This window comes from Dipodomys merriami, unplaced genomic scaffold (assembly GCF_024711535.1).
Source record: "Dipodomys merriami isolate MVZ:Mamm:240054 unplaced genomic scaffold, mDipMer1.0.p SCAF_36, whole genome shotgun sequence".
Classification (NCBI taxonomy): domain Eukaryota; kingdom Metazoa; phylum Chordata; class Mammalia; order Rodentia; family Heteromyidae; genus Dipodomys; species Dipodomys merriami.
Window position 1 is genome coordinate 453,046 of NW_027205159.1, and position 23,489 is coordinate 476,534.

At 38.9% G+C, this 23,489-nt stretch overlaps 1 protein-coding gene across 1 annotated transcript in view; it reads right to left on the minus strand.

The window, feature by feature from the left end:
* Tmem131 (transmembrane protein 131) overlaps positions 1-22,983 on the minus strand; it is a 192,035-nt gene extending 169,052 nt beyond the window's left edge. The window contains exon 1 of the mRNA XM_069988476.1: positions 22,709-22,983. Coding sequence (XP_069844577.1) covers positions 22,709-22,889 — 181 coding nt within the window. The 5' untranslated portion in view covers positions 22,890-22,983. The remainder of the gene's footprint in view (positions 1-22,708) is intronic.
* Between the last annotated feature and the right edge of the window lie 506 nt (positions 22,984-23,489).

Consider the following 23,489-nt stretch of genomic DNA (forward strand, 5'->3'; position numbering starts at 1 on the left):
CATATATATTCACGGACATACATGTACATATACATACATATACACACAGAACATGAATCAAACCAAGAAACTACTTAGGATGAGAAGGAAAGGAAAAAACAAACATAGAAAGTGAATAGTTTGGAAAACAATGAAAGTATATGTGAAAATAGCACCTCAATGAAAGCTGTTAAACACTAGAGGGATGGGGGAATGGAGAAAAATAGATTGTCAGTGTGGCTACTAGTGGTACTAGCAGGTTAGGCTAACGAGGATGAATGTGGTCAAAACAGATTAGTTGCAACCATGAAAATAGAACAATGAAATCATTTTGGGGAAGGGGAAAGGAAATAGGGGGAGTGGTAGGGGGGCAAGATTCATTGGAATACAGAGATTCATTGGAATACAGTGTAAACATGTGTGGAAAGATAATTAAAGGCCCCCCATAACTAACATAAGCTAATAAAAACTGAGAGGGAAAAAAACAAGTATAAGGACAGAAAGCAGAAGTTGGACTAGCTATGAGGAGAAGGCACTGACAGTAAGGAGGTAAAAAGGAACTTTTTGAGATGATGTTAATGTCTTGTCTATGGAAGTGTTTCCACAACTACATGTGAAACTAATAAAAGTGAACACTTACAAGTGAGTTATAAATTGTTAAATCATACTTCAATAAAGCTGATTAAAACATCAAGTAGGGGAAACAACTAATTTACAAAGTATAGGGATTCACTTTACAGAGATGTTTTAGGTCCCTATTCACACAGACTCTCAATATCTCCAAGGGATATATAGCTGTCACCTCAGTTTAGTCTTTTAGTAATTTCTTTTTTTTTTTTTTGTCGGTTGTGGGCTTGAACTCTGGGCCTGGGCGCTGTCCCTCAGCTCTTCAGCTCAAGGCGAGCGCTCTACCACTTGAGCTACAGCGCCACTTCCGGTTTTCTGGTGGTTTATTGGAGATAGGAGTCTCACGGTCTCTCCTGCCCGGGCTGGCTTTGAACCGCGATCCTCAGATCTCAGCCTCCTGAGTAGCTAGGATTACAGGCGTGAGCCACCAGCGCCCGGCTCTTTTAGTAATTTCTATGCTAAGATCTTGTGCTAGCATTTCAATGGTTTTTCTTCTTTAAGATCCAAGGAACCAGTACACTTTATAGCTATATATGTATAGCTCATTGGTACAGTATATGTCTGATATGCATGAGACCCTGGGTTCAATCTCCAACTCCTCCCCCCCCCCACACACACACAATTTTGTTTTTACTTGCTAGAATATGGCTTTCACTTCAAAAGCCAAATAACGGCCTGGTATGGTAGCATAGATTTATAATCCCAGCACTCTCAAGGTTGAGGAAAGAGGAACACAAACTCAAGACCAACATGCACTGCATAGGGAGACTGACTTAAAACAAAAATGAATGAATACCAAATAATGTTTCACTACATTGTACATCCTTAAAAGTCTTTTTTTCCATGCAAATATATAGAGGTAACTTTCTGCCAAAAGTTAAAAATATCTGGATATGGGATGAATAAATATTTGAAAAAAACTTTACCTTCTCAAGTATGAATGATTTCCCAAATCCAGTTCTTGAATATACAGGCTTATATAAAGTGGAAAATTAGTAAACCAAGAGTTCACATTTCTGGGTGTTCTACTAACAGAACGGTAGCAATGCATACACACTCATTACCACACACAGTTTTAGTAAAACAACAATGGTCTGTTTTCCTTTCTCAGTAAGGAGAGCTCCTAGGTCTCCAGATAAGAGAAAATAAAGATTATCATTTCCATATTTTAAAAAAGATTGATGCTGGATTCAGGGAATTAGGAGAATTATTATGGCATCCTATTTTTATACTGAATCTACTCAGGGATAATCTCTGACCTCTTTTTCCTTGAAATTTCCACTTGGGTCACTTCTTATTACTGAAATTGGTATGCCAGTCACTTACCTCTCATTTAGTGTAAATTCAGTTCAGCTGCAAATAAATTTTCAGAGAACTATCAGGAAAAAAAACCCCACTATTTCCATAACTTCCTTTAAAATAGTGAAATAAATGCTAGTGAGGTTGGAAACAAAACTTACTTGCAACTAAGAATGGATTTATTTTATTTTGCGGGGGGGGGGGGGGGGTCCGGTCGTGGGCCTGGGCACTGTCCCTCAGCTCTTCAGCTCAAGGCTAGGGCTCTATCACTTGAGCCACAGCGCCACTTCCAGCATTTTTGTTTTTGCTTATGTGCTGAGGAATCGAACCCAAGGCCTCAGGCATGCAAGGCAAGCACTCTACCACTGAGCCAACTTCCCAGCCCTGGATTTATTTTTATCCTGTTAAATATACTTGAAATTCATGTCTTACCATATCAATGCTAATGGAGATCTCTTTTTCCTTAAAATACACCTTCATTTCCAGACCAAATATATGAAAATAAAAATAACCAAAGTAAAATGTCTAGCAATATCTATTATATGCTTTCTACATACTGAGTATTGTGTTAAATAATCTATATGCATTTCATTTTTATTTAATCCCAACAAATACTGGGAAGACACCTTTCTAAAACAGGGATGAACTGCCAGGTAAGGGTGAGTACACCTTATTTGCAACACTTAAGAAATGCTTTCCAGATGCTTTCAGATTTTGGAATGTTCAGGGATGGGATCTAAAACTAGGTACAAATAATTTGTTTTACATATTCCTAATACAGATAACCTGAAGGTAATTTAGATAATATTCTTAGTATGCCTGCTTCTTTTGTTTTGTTTGGATTTTTTCCCCACAAAGCTGGAAATCAAACTGAGTGTGTAACAGGCATACAGATACTGTTTTAGCTAAAAAAAAAAAATAAAATAGACTCCTCACTTGATCCTGAAAAATGTCCAAAGCTGGAAAAAAGGTTGGCATCCCTGCCTCCATTCTCTATCTCTTGTCCTTTTAGATCTTTAGTCACTTTGCAGCCACCTATAAATCAGGAAGTACAAGATTGATGGATAAACATCCTTTGACAGAGTTGAAGCAATCCCCTTACCAGGTAACAACTTTCTTCTGGTTATTAAGGCCTCCCCTGACCAATGGAGAGATAATGACCAGACCAAACTTGTGACCATTTAATAATTAAGCACACCTGTCTCCACTTGCCCTTAATTCTTCCTCTATTTAAACCTAAGGCACATGTCTCTCAGGAAAAGATGGACTGACATGCTTACTTGGCCACTTGCTCCAATGTGCCCATGCTACACTAATAAATCTTCTTTTTCTATCCTTTACCATTACTTACACTTCTGTCTGGCATATATGGGCCAGTGGCTAGATATGGCATGTGGAACTCTTGGAGTTTAAGTCTGAATTCTAGAACTCCTTTTATACTAAGTAAGGCCTCATATATGTGAAACAAGTGGTCTCCCACTGCGGTTTTATACTGGGCCTTGGGCCTGGGCTTTGACTGCAGCCTCATATAAGACAGGTCAGGTGTGGAATTTTCCACTTGTAGCATCATGTCAGTACTCAAAAACCTTTGGACTCTAAAGCATTTTGAATTTAAGATTCTTTTGGCAAGAGAGGCTTAATCTATAGTAAAATTATTAAAAATATACTGTTAACCACTACCAGGAACACTTGGGAAAACACTGATTCTTAATGCCAGTGTCATTTATTTCTTGTTAAAACAGGAATTACAAAAAAAACAAACAAAAAAAAAAACAAAACAGGAATTACTACCTAACGTATCTGGGACATGACACACTACCTACCAAGCGCCTACTGTCAGGACCACTCAAGGAGCTGCTCTGCCAAGTACTTTGTGAACACCAGGAATGATGAATATGGATAACTAGGATAAGCCTTTTTGCATTAGGTATTTTTCAGATGGGGCCTCATGGTTTTTTGCCAGGCTAGCCTGGACTCTAATCTATATCTCCCGCATAGCTGAGATTATAGGCAGAATCACTACCAGCTTTTTGTTGAGATGAGATCTCACTTAGCTTTCTGCATAGGCTGCCCTTAAACCATGATATTCCCAGTCTCTGCCTCCCTAAGTAGCTTAGATTACAAGTGTGAGACACTACATTTTAGAGATTAGGTCTTACTTATGTAGCCCAAACTGGTCTCAAACTAATGATTCTGCTTGTACTTCTAAGTGCTGGGATTAAAGGCATGTATCGCCACCATCAGCTCAGAAAATTTTAAAACATTATATGTGAGTTTATCAAATTTAATTTTTTGCCATCATTAGTTTGGCATTGATAAGTATCTAATTTTTCCTTTGTCATAAACCAAATTTCTATCATGAATATTTAATGTGTTAGATTGGTTACTAGAGCTGACAGAATGTATCCATTAAATATACACTCACAGTAAGTTGGCTGTCCTCTGATCACTGTAACATTTTCAGATGTACTTAAACCAGCATAGTGTCCGACATCCAACTCAGACAAAAATATTTCTGGAGTGGTTAAGGTACAGAAAGCACAATTTCCCATTGCTTGTATTACTTTAAAAGAGAGAACCTTTTATTAATTTTTAAAATGTCTCTACTTTTCATATCTAATTCTGAGTATCCTGATCTAAAGCATTTTGGGAAGACAAAGAGCAATACAAATGAAATTTATACATTTCTTGAGGTCAGAGATCATTTCATCTTCATCCCTGAAGCATCAATGACCAAACCCAGTATCTGACAAATAAGACTCAATGAATGTTTGCTGAGCTGAATGTACGAAATAACTTCTGGCCAAGGAGCTGGTCGGGTCCAATTGAAAAAAACTTCAATGTGGCTCGCCTGGTATATGTAAGTAGTCCACACTGAAATATGAAATGAATATGTAACAACAAGAGCTAGCACTGATCTAGCACTTACTCTATGTCAAACCCTACTGACTATGTCATTCAGAACTTACACAGAACTTATGCTAACTGTACAAGACAGGTATTCCTCTCTCTATTAAAACAGATCAGGAAGCTGCAGCATGAGAGTTAGGTCTCTTGCTGAAGATCACAGGCAAGTCTATATTCCATGTCTGTTTTATGTTTAGTCTCTACATAGAGATGGGCAGCCAGGTTTATGTATATAATGATAAGACTGATTGTTTATCATGAAGATGCACGCTTGCTCTAATCAAGAATTTTTCAGTGTTCACAGGTCTGAATGCAGTTATATCTGCCCACTACTTAAATTTTTTAAAGGCACACTTAATAGCTGAGCTGAGGCACGAGGATAGAGAGTTCTAGGCCAGACTAGACTATATAACGAGACTCAATCTCAAAAAACAGTAGAGGGCACACTTACTAAAAGGGCAAAAATGATGATGAGCCAGAAGGAAATTGTAGAACAATTTGTTTTTTTGTGTGTTTTTTCTTGTGTGTGTATGTTAGTCCTTGGTCTTGAACTCAGGGCCTGAGCACTGTCTTTGAGCATTTTTGCTCAAGGTTAGTGCTCTACAATTTGAGCCACAGCTCCATTTCTGGGTTTTTTTTTTTTTTTTTTTTTTTTTTTTTTGGTGTTTAATTGGCAATGAGAGTCTCACATACTTCCCTCCCTGGGCTGGCTTTGAACCATGATCCTCAGCCTCCTCTGGTGCCTGGTTTGGAGTAGTGTTTTCACATATAGTTTTTTTAACACACAGTTAAAACTGGGTTACATAGATTCAAACTTAAATACTGTTACCAGCATTAATCTTAAGCCAATCAATACTAGATAGAGATACAGAGTCAACTCAACACACACAAGTTGATATGTATCTTTAACCTTAAACTATAATTATCTGTCTGTGCCTGTCATTCTAACAAGAAATTCTTGGAAGCTAATAACTATGTGTAAACTCATAAACATAGTCCCAGAGTCCAACAGTACTTTCAAAAGAGTACTATGTGCATGAATAATACATGCTGATAAAGAACAAGAAGCATATCATAAAACAATATGGAGAGTAAATTTGCTCCTAAGTGACCATTAAATGCTTGAGAGGATTACACTCATTTTTAAATTCTAGACCAACTGACTAAAAGAAGAACAAAAATATCAAAACATAAACATTACATAGAAAGATATTTTAATTAATATTAAAATTATTTTTAATAAAAAATGTATGCTTACAACTGAAATCTTGCACTAGGAAGTTTTTCCTGAGACTTGAAAGTGTTGAGAGAATATAAAAATAGATGGATGAAGTGTACTCAAACCAAAAGTTTACACTCTCAACACTCCACAAAATGCTTCTATTTCCCTTTAGTCTAAGAGAACACATACTCAATGTAAGTAATTTGTCCAAGACTACAGGGTTATTAGTAGTACTGAAGCCTCAACGCTCCCCTCTTTAATCCTGCCAAGCTGATTTCCATATAAAATATCTTATTGTGATGGTTTTACACCACCGTTTAAGTTGGATTACTTTTTTTAAGATTAGGAGGCAAGGAGAGGAAGAAGAAATACAAACTGTTCACATATACTTTATAACAAAACTGTAGTAATTTACTGCCTAAGACCCCAAAAATAGGTTACTAATAATTCTAAAGTTTAGTTCAAAAGGTGTTTGCTTACTTGGGGACTTTAAATACTTAAATCAAAGCTAAAGATTTTGTGTATAAGGAAGGAAGTGCAGATATATACTTTATAACAAAACTTTCACATATACTTTATAACAAAACTGTAGTATTTTACTGCCTAAGACCCCAAAAATAGGTTACTAATAATTCTAAAGTTTAGTTCAAAAGGTGTTTGCTTACTTGGGGACTTTAAATACTTAAATCAAAGCTAAAGATTTTGTGTATAAGGAAGGAAGTGCAGATGAGGCATCTGAACTTAATCACACTGATTGTATTTGCTTGGGCTTCTGACTTGAGATCTACCTTTCCCAGTGTCCCCAGTACACATAGACAGTCATGACTCAAATACTGAACACTAAATGTCTATTTGTAGACCTTTTCACCTCACCATATGGAAGACTTTGCAGTGCTAGAACTATGTCTTATCTTTCTAGATTCAGCCTAGGACATAGCACCTACTGAATTAATTTTCCAGTTTAGTCTAGGTTGGTGACTAGACAAGAAGTGAGGTGTGACAACTAGATAGGGGGTCAGAGGATCTATGTTTTTAAAAAAATTAAAATTTATGTATATTTTAAATGTTTTAAGTATTAAGGTTTCAAGATACAAACATGAACTTGTAAAGTAAACACAGGCATGGTCATGAACCACCTGTCTGTGTGTAATTCCACTTTCAGCTGAGCCAGGATTACTGAGCTCTTGCTGTATGCCATTTACACCACAGATGACACAGCAGTCACCCCTCTCTCTGTAATGATGCTTCTAAGATTAGGTTCACCCTTATAGGGGAGATGTTTAGTCAGTATGCCAAGCAGTGTTGGCATATGCTGGTAGGAAAGTATGCACAAAGCAGGAGTGACCCTCAACAGCCTCCATCTGACTTCATGTGGTAAAGACAGAGGCTGACCAGAACATGTTTCCTAGCTACTGTTATCAGGGAATTACATTCTGTCCCTAACTCATAACTTCGAGCCAGTTTTCTAAGATGATGCATCCATCCCATCAGGATAAAACAATATGACAATAATCACGTTACTACTGAAATAACAATTTGTTAGTATATTATGACCACGGCACATATAAGTTGGGGATTTTTATCTTCAATCATACAAATGAGAAGTCACCCTGAACATAGTACATTATCTTAAAGCCAGTCCCCTAAAGATGGGGGTGGCAGCGTATGTGTACTTAGATAAACCACTGGCACTTTATCACTAGGTTCTTCCAGGCTCCTATCCAAACCCCCCTTGTTCAGACCTTTCTGCTCCACCACTCCTTCCATGCAGACTTTCCTCTCTGTCCAGCAGACACTCAAATATCTACTATCTCATGATTGTTAGAAACATTTCCTTTTCAGATCTTAATGACACTTTCAGGCCTTCTCTGATAGTCTTCCAACGTAGCTTTCTGCACTCTTTCTTTCTGCACTCTACATCTCTTTCCAGGCTGCTATCCCAAAGTCTTCGAGCACTCATTCTGTGATGAGTCAGAAACATAGCTACATATAAATCTGGAGATTATTCAATATATTTCTACATACAACTTATTCAAAAAAAAATCAAGGTGATATAGTAAGAAACTTGAGGAACAGAACTGTGAAACTGAAGCCCCAACTCCATCTCTTCCCAAAGTAGTTAGCATCCATCATCTTTCCAAAGCAGCCTTTCATATGACCTCAGCCTATTTGATATTACAGTAATACAAACATGTCCCCTTCTCTAAACTTTACCCAGCACCTTTCTGATGTAGAACTATGCCATGATCCTGGCAACATTCCATTCTCTTCTTGATGACTGAGAATCACTGTTATAATATGGCAATGGTTAGCACACAAGTGTTTCCAGGAACATGCTACTGTGAGCTAAAAGTACAAAGCTCGAGATCCATCCTCCAAGGCATGCATTTGGAAACATTTGTTCTTCCACTTGAACAAATGTTTGTATACACCATTAAAATAAAAAAATAACATCTTCAACAAATGGCTACCTTTTGAGGGTACATCCTAAGGTTCCCTTTTTCCCAATGAACTACTCAATAGAAGAATAAGAATAGCAACAACCAAACCAAGAGGACGAAGTTTTTTCTACTGGGCAAGAAAAAAAAGAAGAAGAAGAAGAAGAAACATAAAACAGATACAGTCCAAAGCAAAGTTATAGAAAAAGAGAGAACAAAATGCAGAATGTCTTCTATGTAAAGATATTAAGAAACTAACATCACTCAACAAACTGTGTAGAACAACTCTAGTAAGCATGTTTATGTCCATTTTAAAGTCAAGAACAGTTAACATACAATTAGTAAATGATTTATAATTATAATATTAATATATAAGAGCTATCCATCTGCAAAACCTTGACCTCATCTATTTATCAAGAAACAGACCCTAGGAAGAAACCAGCTAGGTGTAATTACAGGTGCTAAGTGGATTGGGCTCCAAGTCCCAGGACCAGGGCCAATGGAGAATGATAACTCAAGCCTACTTCTGCATCAAGGACAGAGTGCTAAGCACTTTGGCCAACTTCTAAGAGCCTGCCCTGCTGGGCATATCTAACTCATTTCCATCAAAGATGTGTCAGCAGCAACAAAACATAAGAAAAGAGCAACAGCAGGTGTCACAAATACTTTCTGACTTAACTATGTGCTCTGAAACTGGCACCTGTGATCTATTGGCACTCAATCCTTTTTGGACTTGAATGGTTTATAAATGCAGCTTATGGGGGTGGGAGTAAGGCACACCGAATATTTCAAATTAGACTTGATCTTGAGTAGTAACTTTTAGGTCAAACAAACAACTATTGTAGAATCTTATCAATAGTTAAACATACAAAGAAAGGAGCAATCAAATACAATATATCTGTAGCAGCAACATGAACTGATACACAAAAACACAGTGGTAACTTAACATATATAAATTACTCAATATTAGGTACATATAAGCCTTCACAAAAGATCCTGGGAAAAAGTCAAGGAAAAAATTCTGGTCCTTGTCTGCCCTGAAATTGTTGGCATGTGATAACACTGCTAAAGGCCTGATAGGAAACGAGCCCATACAAGAAGTGAACAGCTGTTCCACGTGATAAACAGTGACAAAGAACACAAGAAATAAGTAGTGATAAGTGGTAAGATAGCATTATATAATTTAGAGAGAAATGAAACACCTGACAAACATGTAAGGCCCAGTAGATATTTGCCTAAAATGTAATTTGTGGCAATCAGTCTTTTTACAAGTTTGAAGAGTTTATACTGATAATCAAATGCAACAGGATGAGAAATTCTAAAAACTCTGTGAATGATCCATAAAAGTTAATTTTTGAGTTGAAATAAACTATCTCTGAGTGTTAGGTATATATGTATATAATGAGCACATAAAAAAAGTATAGATAGCATGGAAAGACTCATACATAGACTACATAGAAAGACTCAATCTCAAAAGACAGACTCTCTTTTTTTTTTTTTTTGAAGACTCTCTCTCCTCCATACTGGGGCTTGAACTGAGGGCAGCTTGCTCTTGCTTGGCTTTCTTTAAGTCACACCTCCAGTCTAGCATTTTGCTGGTTAATTGGAAATGGAAACTGGATTCAAATCACAATCCTCCAGGGCTCAGCTTCTGGTATAGCTAAGATTACAGAATCACTGGTGCCCACCTCGTTGTTTTTAACAAAATGTTTTCATGTATGAAGATTAAGAAGAAAATCCTATATAAAACCAATCTTATTTATTGATTAAAAAAAAGTCTGAGGGAGGGCAAGTGGGGGAGATGGGAAGGGAGGGAAGGGAAACAAAGAAGGAGGCAACATGCTTGATAAGAAATGCACTCATTACCTTGCTCATGTAATTGTAACCCCTCTCTCTGTACGGTATTTTCACAATTAAAAAAAAAGTCTGAGGCAGAGATAATGATGCTGAAAGCCACTTATTTATCTATGGTGGTAAAAATAATATCCACCAGCCCACTCTAAGGTGTCCACATCATAATCTCAGGATCCTATGATTATATGTCAGGTCTCATGGCAAAAGGGAATTAAGGGTGTGGTGGAAATTACAGTTCTTACCAGCTGATTTTAAATCAGGGAGATTACTCTGGATCATCTGGTCCAATGTCCTTAAAATTAGAAGAGAGAAGCAGAAGAGGAGAACCGGAAACAGAAAGATGGCACTTTAGAACAGTTTTCCCAATGCTGCTGTCCTTGAAGACAGAGGAAGGGTTTCTAAGCCAAGATGCATAGCCTTTAGTGGAAAAGTCAAGAAAAATTCTCCCTTAGCAACTCCAGAAAGAAAAAGATCCCACCAAAATTTCAACTTTATCCCTGTGATACAAATTTCAAACTTCTAATTTAAGGCAGTAAATTAGTGTTATTTTAAAGCTACTAAGTTTGTGGTTGTCTGGTTTAATAGCAGAAGCAGCAAAAGAAAACTATTACATTATCCTATCCAATATTAATTACCAAGTTTTCTATATAGCAAAAGTTTCAAAATAAAACACCTGAAAATAAAGAGTAGTATTTATACTGGAGAATAAACACTAATGTGGATGTCTATATCTGCTTTCAGTCATAATGGATTAACAGAGACAGATGTACCTTCCCAACCTAAAAGAGCCAAAATCCCAGAATACATTAAAGGGCAGTTTTCAGTAAACCAGTCAGTTAAGACAATCCACTACAGATGGGAAACAAAGTGAATTCTATGACTGTCCCAGTTTACGGCCTTAAGAGAGTTACTAGCCACAATGTAGTGAGGACAAACTGGTAGAGAGCCTGGTAGATTCTCTAAGTTGATGAGACACAGCTGAGACTGCTAGGAAACTGAGGCAGTAAAAGTTCATATGATAAACCAACGGAAAGGAGAGAATTACAAATTCTCAAGACTAATGGAGGACCCCCAGGTATGTATTCAGTAAAGTACTGTTCACATATGTATGGAATGTAATTAAGACAGGAAAGGGGGAAGAAACCATCCAAAAAGACTGTGGAGCAAACAGTGCCTAACATTCATACAGGGTCAGGTATAGTGCTTATTCCAACTAGTGAAACTGAAGAAAAAGAACGTAATTTGTGAAATATTGTTAGAGTACTCAGAAGACTCACCTCAACTGTGAATAGTTCAAAACTGAGCACTGTTCCAGGCTCACATAACTCATCTTAAAAGCAAGACTTCAAGGGACTAGGTATGTACCATCTTAAAAGCAAGACTTCAAGGGACTAGGTATGTACCTGAGTGGGAGAGTTTTTGACTAGCTTTTATGAATTCTGGATTCAATTCTCAGCTGGAGAAAAAAATATAGCAAAATCTTAAAGCCAAGAATACACACACACACACACACACACACACACACACACACACACACACACACACACACACACACACACACACACACACACACACACACACACACACACACACACACACACACACACACACACACACACACACACACACACACGGTAAAACAAATATCCAAAGATTTCCAGGCAGAACTGGAAGTATGGCTCAAATGGTAGAACATCAGCATGAGCAAGAAAGCTGAGCAAGTGTGAAGCCCTGAACAACAAAACCTGTTGAAACAGTTTTGGAAACTGGGGAAGGCAGAGTGACAGAGGGGGTGAGATTTATTGAAATACATTGTAAACATGCCTGTAAATTTAAGAATGAAATTCCCCCACAGCTAATGTAAGCCAATTAAAAAAAAAGATTATCAGGCACATAAAGAAGTAACTGAAGAGGTGTCTAAAGTTGGTTCTTGATTAGTGACAATTTTTTATTGTTTACAAAGATATATTTTATAACTAATTTATTCTAGCTTTATACTGAACACAAATATTTTAGTTAATTAAAGCAATACTTTAAAGTAAACCCCTTAATTGTATTTGCAAAAAGAAACAACACATGTCATATTGCCTCACTTCGTTGAAGGTTAAAATCATGATAAAGCTGCCACAAATAAACACCCCCAGCAGTACAGACAGATGTAGGTGAAATGTAGTTAAGCACAAATAGATTTTTGTGGTAGAAGGTAGACTGTCACCCGTGTAGGATTAATGTGATAAAGCATGCAACATAATCAGTACCATGCCTGATACAAAAAAAGTGCTTGATAAACATGAGTAATCATCATTAAGCACTATTCTCATTATGAATTATAGGCATCATCAATTACAGGCAAACACTACTGGTATATATTTCTAGAATGGTGAAAATCCGGAAGTGGCGCTGTAGCTCAAGTGGTAGAGCGCTCACCTTGAGCTGAAGAGCTGAGGGACAGCGCCCAGGCCCACAGTTCAAGCCCCATGACCGACCAAAAAAAAAAAAAAAAAGTGCTTTAGAATGGTGAAAATCCCAACTATATTAATATTATCACCAGAAATGCTTTTCCATCACTTTAGTTTATCATTCATTGGTAATGACTTCACTATTTCTTCCATGGCTACTTAGATTCAAAATGTGTTTCCAAATGCCCCCGTGTCAAAGGTTTATGGCCAAGTTTAAGAGATGGGGCCTACTGGGAGATTTTAGGCCACTAGTTGCAGCCCCTTCAAGGGGACTCATGTCTGTAATACTAGTTACTTGGGAGGCTGCAGCAGGAGGATCATAGTTTGAGGTTACTCTAAGCAAACAGTTTGAGACCCCTTCTCTATCAGCAGGCAGATCAAGCCAGGCAAAAAAGCTTGGGAGAGTGCATCTTGAAGAAAGAAGCTAAGTGTGGAACCATGTGCCTGTCATCCCTACTAGGGCAGGTAGTATAAAATAGAAGGTTCAATGTACAAGCACATACCTAGACTAAATAACTAGGGAGCTATGATTATTTCAGCCAGGGAGGCATGACTCAGAGGTAAACTATACCTACCTAGTAAGCAGAAGGCTCTAAATTCAAACCCCAGTAACACACACACACACACACACACACACACACACACACACACACACACACACACACACACACACACACACACACACACACCTGAAATCCAGGTCTTGAAGAGATAATTACACATCCATCCCCATGGCTTCATTCACAACAAGCCAAGAGGTAGAAGCAATTCAAGTGTCCATGAATGAAAAATAAAAACAAAAACAAAAATGCAGTATGTATGTATAACAGATTTTATTCTTCCTTTAAAAGGAAACAAGCAAAAGGAGAAAATTCTGTCTCATTCTACAACATAAAATTTATGGATATTACATAAATAAGAAAAGCAGGCCAACTCTCTCCACTTCTCTTCAATCTAGTATTAGAATGCCTAGCTTCAGTAATAAGACAAGATGCAAACATAAAGGGGATCCAAATAGGGAAAGAAGAAGTAAAACTCTCCCTCTTTGCAGATGACATGATCTTGTATTTAAAGAATCCCACAGATTCCACTTCCAAATTACTCAAGCTGATTCAAAACTTTGGTGAAGTAGCAGGGTATAAAATTAACCCTCAAAAATCAATGGCTTTTCTGTATGCCAACAATGAGAAAAGTGGGGCTGAAATTAGGAAAGCAACTCCATTCGTAATAGCCCCACAAAAAATAAAATACCTAGGAATTAACCAAAAATGTGAAGGACCTCTATGATGAAAACTTTAAAAACTTGAAAAAGGAAATCAAAACAGAACTTAGAAAGTGGCAAAAATTCCCATGCTCCTGGATAGGAAAGATCAACATCATGAAAATGGCAATACTTCCCAAGGCTATCTACAAATTCAATGTGATACAAAAATTCCAATCTCATTCTTCAAGGAAATAGAAGAGGGAATCCAAAAATTCATATGGAACAATAAAAGACCCTGAAGAGCAAAAACAATCCACAACAGAAAGAATACTGCTGGAGGAATATCAATACCAAATTTCAAACTCTACTATAAAGCCATAGTAATCAAAACAGCTTGGTACTGGCACAAGAACAGACCTCAGGACCAATGGAATAGAATTGAAAACCCAGAAATGAACCTACAGACCTATAGCCATCTAATCTTCGATAAGGGAGCTAAAAAAATAGAATGGATGAAAGACAGCCTCTTCAGTAAATGGTGCTGGCAAAATTGGTTAACTACTTGTAGAAAACTAAAGCTAGATCCTTATATATCACCCTGCACCAGAATCATCTCCAAATGGATCAAAGACCTCGGAGTCAAAGCAGACACCTGAAAACATTACAGGATGGAATAGGAGAAACCCTAGGTCTTGTTGGCACAGGCAGAAATTTTCTTAATAGAGACTCAGAAACACAACAAATCAAAGAAAGGTTGGACAAATGGGATTGCATGAAATTGCAGAGCTTCTGCATGGCCAAGGACATAGCTAGCAAGATCAACAGAAAGCCCACGGATTGAGAGAAGGTCTTCACTAGCCATAAAACTGACAAGGGTCTCATATTTAAAATATACCTGGAACTCAAAAAATTAAATCCCCCAACAACAAATCTTCAAAGAAACAACTGCCCAATAAATAAGCAGGCTAAAGACTTAAAGAGAAACTTCGAAGAGGAAAGAAGGATGGTCAACCTCCCTAGCCATAAAAGAAATGCAAATCAAAACAACACTGAGATACCACCTCACCCCAATTAGAATGGCTAAAATCAAGAACTCTAATAACAACAGATGCTGGAGGAGATGTGGACAGAAGGGAACCTTACTGCATTGTTGGTGGGAGTGTAAACTTGTTCAACCACTTTGGAAAGCAGTATGGAGGTTCCTCAAAAGACTCCACATAGAACTCCCCTATGACCCAGTAATCCCACTTTTGGGCATTTACCCAAATGTTCACAAACAAGACCATATTAAAGCTACCAGCACGACTATGTTTATTGCAGCATTATTTACCATAGCTAAGATATGGAACCAACCCAGATGCCCCTCAGTAGATGAATGGATCAAGAAAATGTGGTATATATACACAATGGAATTCTATGCCTCCATCAGAAAGAATGACATTGCCCCATTTGTTAGGAAATGGAAAGGCTTGGAAAAAATTATATTAAGTGAAGTAAGCCAGGCCCAAGGAAACATAAGTCCCATTATTTGCAATATCTAGTATATGTCTGAGTCAAGCAGAAAAAGTCAGATAAGTTGATGTTAGGGAAATGAACCCTAAGATATGTATTCAAATGTTTTTTTTCTTTCATGCAATTGTTTCTAACACATTTATAAGATTATTTCTTTGTTGGTTTGTTTGTCCCTCCCCCACAGTATAACCCTGCTTTCACTGTATTTGATATCGGTATAATTTGTGGAGGGGAAGGGGAAAAACAAATCGTTTAAATAGGGATACAGGTGGACCCATTGCAACAATGAGATGTTCAAGTCGTTATGTTGAAAACGAACTTTACAACTTTGGTGTGGGGAGGGAGAATTGGTTGGGGGTGTGAGGGGAGGACGGGAAGGGATGGGAAGGGGAAACAAAGGAGAAGGCTACAATGCTTGATAAGAAATGTACTCATTATCTTGCACATGTAATTGTAACCCCTCTGTACAGTATTTTCACAATAAAAAAAAAAAAAAGAAGAAAAACAGGCCAAAAAAGAATGCTATTGGGGCATGGTGATACACACCTGTAATCCCAACAATTGAGAGGCTGTGGCAGAATGATAAGAGTGGGATACATAGTGAGACTTTGTCTCAAAAACAACAACAAAGAACAAAACACAAATGTTCTATCTTTTACTTATATGAGGCATCTGTACTCAAATTCATAGAAACAGGAGAATTGTTGTTATGAGGGTCACAGGGGTGTAGAGTGAGGAAAGAAAGGGGAACAATGGGTTTAGTGGGTATAAAGATTTTATAAAATAAAAAAGTTCTAGAGAACTACTATATAACAATGTGAACACTCAACTATACACTTAAGAATGATTAAGATAATAAATTTGGGGGCTGGGAAGGTGGCTCAGTGGTAGAACGCTTGCCTTGCATGTATGAGGCCCTGGGTTGGATTCCTCAGCACCACATAAGCAAAAAGAAAAAAGCTGGAAGTGGTGCTGTGGCTCAAAGTGGTAGAGTGCTAGCCTTGAGCTGAAGAGGTGAGGGACAGCGCCCAGGCCCAGAGTTCAGGCCCCACGACCAGACCCCCCCCAAAAAAGATAATAAATTTTGAGTTGTTTTCCAGAATTTTAAAAAATGCAATAAATAAACATAAGTAGATAAGGCAGGTTTAATATATGACAGACCATGTCAAGCATCCTCTTAGATCTTAAAATATTTTTCAGACCTTAACTTTTAACATATAGTAAAATAAAGATTACAGATAGCAAAGACTAATTCTCAAATGCTTTCAAAAACAAAACAAAATGAAACGAAAAACTAACACCAGAAATTAACCACTTCTGAAGCCCCTGTACTTTTCAGTAAAGTTTTAAAGACTATAAGAAGCAAATTCCACTACCAGCCCTTGGATTACCTCCAGTTCCTTTTAATAAAAAACCAATTTCAGAGAAGATTTCTTGTCACATTAACTTGTCATAACAATTTTAGAGCTAAGAAGTAGTAGCACTAGTATTTAATTTTAAACTAAGCAATGTAACAAGGTACCTAAAATCATCGAAAACAGAAGTCAATAGCTTTTAAGACCAAATATTCATTTTAAAAAACTATCCTAATTAAGAATAGGCTGTGAACTTTTTAATACTTAACAAGCTGACAGAATATGTCCATTTAAAAGAAAAAAATCAAAATAATGTGTGCTTCACTTAGTATTTGTTTTACATAAACTAGCAAGTCTATTCCCTTCCCAATTGGTACATAATGATAAAAATCTATACCCATAAGAACCCAATCGGGAGTACTTGGCATTGGTGCTAGTCACAGGTGGCTTGGTATAAACTCCTGGCCCTACCTACCATTTACCAGTTCTGGTAAATATTTACCAATACTAAGAATATTTAGCTAACTATTGTATGCTTCCATTTTATAACCTAGGGCTTCGTGAGGATCTGAAAATCTTAAAATCCCAAACTTACAAAAGGTCTGAATTAGATAAGTTCATAAAAATCATTTTAGTTACAAAGAAATGAAACATATGAGTAAGAGAAAAAATTCTGGTGGCAGATTTTCAATGACACATCTAGGATGAGGTTTTTACCCACTCTGATTCTAAACTCAAGTCATATTTCTATCTTAAATATTCTCAATCTCAGTCATGTTTCTGTCCTAAAGATATTCCAGTCTGGGTGAAGAATGACACCTGTGATATCATTTAAGCAGCTGAACAAGACAGTATACAACTAAGTATCCAAATGAATGACAAATGAGTAATAAGTGGCTGCTAATTCAGAGGGACTGACAGTGGGAGATGAGAGAAAGTCTACTGCAGTGCCCCAGGCTAGGGACAGACTGTGGGACAGGTGACCAAAGAAAGGGGGTCACAGGTCCTAAGGCTACTTAATCAAATAAAGGTAAAAAATGAGTCCAATGTGGCAAGGAGAAAAATCATTTCATTAATAAAACCTGGGAGAAACTGGAAGTAATGTAAGATAATCCTTCCCTGGACATGTTCAAACAAAGTGTAGCCACAGCCAGCTACAACACAACCATACCCAAGAAACACAAAGCACTGCAACAGAACCCGATGCTGCTTACAACAGACACTAAGGGAAAATTGGCATTGCAAAAAAAGCCTTTTGGTCTGGCAAAGCCAATCAGAAAATGCAAGTCACATGGAAGCAGAGAGAATGCCCGAAACATCAAGCAAAAGACTTGGTTATTTTCTCAAATTATAGTTTCAAGGATAACAAATTTGATGATTTTACATCTATTCCCAAAGTTGATTTTTTTGGGGGGTGGAGGGTTAGGTAATGATCAGGGAACAGTGTGTGAAGCAGAACAGGAAAAAAGTTACTAGTACAAGAAAGAAAGGGCATCCTTTTTCCCACAATAGGACTCCAATGTATGTGACAATATCAAACAGTTCCTACTGAAAGCAAGCAATGTTTGTTCATTAGTAACCAAGTATAATAATACATGCCTGAAATCCCAGCTCTCCAGGAAGCAGAGGCAGGAAGAATTAGTCAAGAGACTAGCCTGGGTTATACAGTGAAGATCCAGGCCAACTTGAATTACATTTCAAGACCCTCTCCCAAAAAACAAAGCAAAAATCAAAAGTAAACATTAAAGCAGGGTACCAGTGACTCATGACTGTAATTGTAGTTACTCAGAAGGCTGACATCTGAGAACTGCAGTTCAAACCCAGCCCAGGGCAAAAAGTCCATGAGATTCTTATGTCCAATTAACCACCCAAAGGCTGGAAGTAGAGCTGTAGCTCAAGTGGTAGAACACTAGCCTTGAGCAAAAAAAGCTCAAGGACAGCACTCAGGTCCTGAGTTCGGGCAGGGGAGGAGGACGCATCAGTGAAGCACTTATTAAGTACTATTCTACTTATAGACCCCTAAATTTAAAGCAGTCCATCATAAAAGGGTGAAGACATCTCATTCTTAAGAAAATCACTTTAAGCTGGGTGCTGGTGGCTCATGCCTAGCTACTTAGGAAGCTGAGGTCTGAGGATCACAGTTTGAAGCCAGTCTGTGCGGGAAAGTGTATGAGACTTTTATTTCCAATTAACTATCACCCTCTCCCCCGCCAAAAAAAGTCAGAGGTGGAACTGTGTCACTAGAGCACTAGCCTAGAGTAGAAAAGCTCAGAGACAGTGCTCAGAGCCTGAGTTCAAGCACCAGGACCAGTATAAAAAAAGAAAATTACTTTATAATATATCTTTACATCATGAAGTAATTATCTCTCCTATTCTATTCTACTATTCTAAGACAAATCACTGGTAGGTTTTTTTTTTAACTCTTTTCTTTTTTCTTTGGCCGTTAGTCCTAAGCACTTTGTACTTATGCTTTATAGAGAGTACTATGTACTGTTATTCTGTACTTACAACACAATTACAGCTTGAAACAAAAATCTACACAAGAAACATAGTACACATTGGCAAAAGTGAGTCTTAAGGAGGACTTTATCAAACTTTATCTTGCCATCATTAATCGCCAATTAATGATAATACATGTAACATTAGGGTTTAAATTTGTCATGAATGGAAAAAAATCACATTCCTGAAAATAGTCCAAGTTTACCTTTAGCAGATAAATTATAGCTTCTCATCCCTAAGTTAAAAGTCACCATACCTTCCAAAAAACCCATTTTATGATGAACCTGTATTACATGGTATAAGATGTTTAAAAAGTGCTTATTTGGGGGCTGGGAATGTGGCTTAGTGATTAGAGTGCTTGCCTCACATGCATGGAGCCCTGGGTTCGATTCCTCAGTAGCATATAAACAGAAAAAAATGGAAGTGGCACTGTGGCTCAAGTGGTAAATTGCTAGCTGTAAACACAGAGAGGCTCAAAGACAGAGCCCAGGCCCAGATTTCAAACCCCAGGACTGGCAAAAACAAAACAAAATGCTTATTTGCTGGCCATATGAACTGATTTGTAACATAAAAGACTACTCAGAATTATATGTATACTATATACATACATACCTATCTCCAGTATTTTCATCATGCATATATACACACTTCCACTATTTCACTATGTATTTCATTATGCATATATACACTTTCACTATTTCACTATCTAGAGCATAGCCTCAAGAAAAATCCTGACACTAACACAAACTAAGTTATGTAGTAATTATAGTGACTTCTCCATCTGGTTAACTAGTTCAAAGTCCTTGCAAACTTGTGAACATAGCCAAAATAGTCTTAGTTTCTTTTCCTCTCTTGATAACATCATCCACAGATGGATGTTTAGATATTGGAGTGTTAAAGACATAAAAGTTGTGAAGACAAGAAATGGCTCATGCTTCTGACTCAAGAAAATGAACATCTAGTTCAAACATGAAAAACTGCATTAGATAATCTATGCCTGCAGCTTTCTTTAAGAGGCCTTAAATTTTATTTTGCTTTGAAGATTTTCTAGTAAAATTCTGCTGCAATGTAAAAAAAAATATACAAGCATACAAAATATCCAGAGAATCATTATTAAAACTACAGGTAAATTCTAACATTGAAAGTTCAAAATAGTTATTACTTGAAACAAAAAAAAAAAAAAGAAAGAAAGAAGTGTAACTACTTGGCTATAATCAGAAATCTGTCCAAGCTTCCTGAAAAAAAAAAAAAAAAAAGAACACTACTCTTTTGAGGCAAATGTTATGTTTGGGTCAAAGTCATAGTGTCACAATCATGTAACAAAATCAACTGCTAAAAGCTGTACTAGAACTTGATGTTCAAATATATTTGAAGTATAAGCCATTGTGTGTGGGGGGGTGTCTTCAGGAAATACCTGATTAGGACTAGATCCATTTGTGATAGGCAGAGTATATTCTACATTAATATAATTACTGTCAATATCTTGAGTAACTACTTAGCCTGTAAAATTGTTCATACAGATGCATCATGGGTGACAAAGGATGCCTGATTCAGCCAGGAGTACTGGCTGATTCAACCATGTTTCATACGTAACATCCTGGCAACTATTCTGTTGGCCTAACCCTTGCCAGCATCTATAGATATGAGAGAGATGCATAACACTTGTAAACTATGCAAATGGGAAATCAGCAAACATATTTTTGGCTACAGTTCTCAAATAAGAGGTATACTTAACTGTATCTAGAAAATTAGCATATAAAATGACTGCTGAAAAATAAATAGGATAATACAAATTTAATGCTTTATTTGTCATTATTTCACTTCCCTGTGCTAATAATGTGTGAAAACAGTCATTCATGCAAAAATTAAGGAAGGGCCTACTGTATGCAAGCTAAGCAAAGGAACACAAAAGCCAAGAACACCATACCCCCAAGATCTTCTTCATTAAATACAGCCATATAGTAGGTTCCATTAACACCCACAACGTGCCCAAATGCTGGGTACCATGGTCACAAAAAAAGAACACTAAATATGTAAACAAAGATGAACTGTCACAACCTCAGGCCTGCCTAGTCCTAAAGCAGCAATATTTTATGGTGGAAATAATCTTGCCTCTGTCAATTATACCTTGCAGTAGATGGCAACTCTCTGATGTTCGTTCCATATATATTAATAAATATCCACACTAAGGTTACTTACAGAGTTAAATGAAGAGTGGGACATTCTGAACAGAAGTAATCAACTAGCCCACAATTACACTCTAACACTAATTTGGTTTCCACTTGGCATTGCCTCCCATAACAATAAAAAGTGACTTTAGTCATTAAGTTTAACAGCAACTCCGAGTTCCCAGGGCAAAAAGTTAATTGTCTGGTAATACTGATGTGAAATAGAAGCTAACCTAACAAGTTTTTTTTGTTGTTGTTTTTTGTTTTGGGCTTTTAAAAAAAAAGTATTCACTTTTACTGAATTCTTCAAAGCTTTGTGGCTGTTCACTTTCCCCAAGGCTCAGAAACAGTATAGACAAAATTACTCAGATTTGATCTTCAAGATTACACAATATTTTTTGACCCTCTCGAAGTACCAGTTTTACAGCCACAGTAAGGCCACTTTAAAAACTAGGCGCCAGCCTTTTAAAAACTGTACATTATGGTTAAAAAGGTTTGCAGGCTGCAAACTTACACATCGAATAGAAAGGCATCGAATTACATGTGCAGCTTAAATAAGAAGAGTAAACCGGCTTTCAATAGCTTCCCTAGCGAGGTAAATGGAACTGTATTTAGGGTTCGTAATAAGGTAAACGGCTGTCAATAGCGCAAAGCGACAGCGAAGAGGAAGCTAAAGGAACAAGACTGACCTCCAAGCAATGCTTGAACAAATCCACATCTGAGAATCAACCTTTCCACCGGTCTCGCTGTTTCCACTACATGGTAAGAGGAGCACTCTGCGCGCCCGAATTAACACCTCCAGCAAGAAGGAAACAACAACAAAACAAACAAACCAACACCCCTTGGGTCCGCAGTGTTTACCTATTCGCACCGATCAAGCTTTTAAAAAAAAAAAAAAAAAAAAAGGAGGAAAGCCAGCCCCTCCTACATAGCGGGCCAAGTGGCAAGAACTGAGGCAAACTCGGGAAGTTTGGAAACGGCAGCGACGGCAGGGCGACCTGAGCAAAGGAATCACCGAGCCCCGGAGTTGGCACGGGCCGACAGCAAGTTGCCGGCTCGGGACAGGGACTTGGCGCCGCAGCCGGCCGCGGCCTCCCTCCCGCTCGCAGCCCCGTCGCGGCCTCCGCGAGCGCCCTGACAGCCGGCCGCGGGCCGCCTGGGGGAGGCCGGCCTGCGGACACCCACCTTCCTTCTCCGCCCGCGCCGCGGCCACCACGAGGGTCATCACCAGGTGCAGCGCTCCCAGGAGGCTGGCGGCCGCGCTCCACGGGCCCCCCCCGCGGCCGGCTGCGGGCTCCAACCCGGCCCCAGCGGACGTGGAGGCGGCGGCGGCGGCTGCTGTTCCTCCTCCGGCCCGCTTCCCCATCCTTGCCAGCCGGGGGCCGCTGCGCTAGAGGTCCGGCGCGACCCTTCTCGGCGAGACGGCGGCGGCGGCACTGAAGCCGTGGTCCGGGATGTGGCTGGGGTGCCGGGTGAAAGAGCGGTTGTGGGCCCCAGCCTCAGGCTCCCGGCGTGGGTCTGGGTCCGTGCGTGCGTGTGAGCGAGAGTGTCAGTCACAGTCTCGGCCTCCGCATCGCCTACGAGGAGCCGGGACTGAGAGGCCGCGGGTCAGGCACGGCGGGCGGCCATACTGGAAACGGGCAAGTGCCGCGGGTCCGGGGCGCTGGCCTGCGAGGGGCGGGGCACGCCTCCTGGCACCGCCCCCACCGTGCCGACACGGGCGGTCCGCCCGGCTGTCTGTCCTTCCGGAAGTTGGTGGGCCCCCGCGGCTCCTTGTCTTGCTCTTGGAAACCCAGGGCTGAGCTGGAGCAGCACGACTTCACCCCGTCACCGCTGTCTGTCCGGGGAAGAGGAGGGAAGCAGGCCTGGGTCTGGTCGCCAGGAGTAATGATGGCCGCTCATGCTTCGCGGAGGCAGCGACAGCGGTCACGTGGACACGGGGTGGCCACGCCGCGCAGCCGTCGCG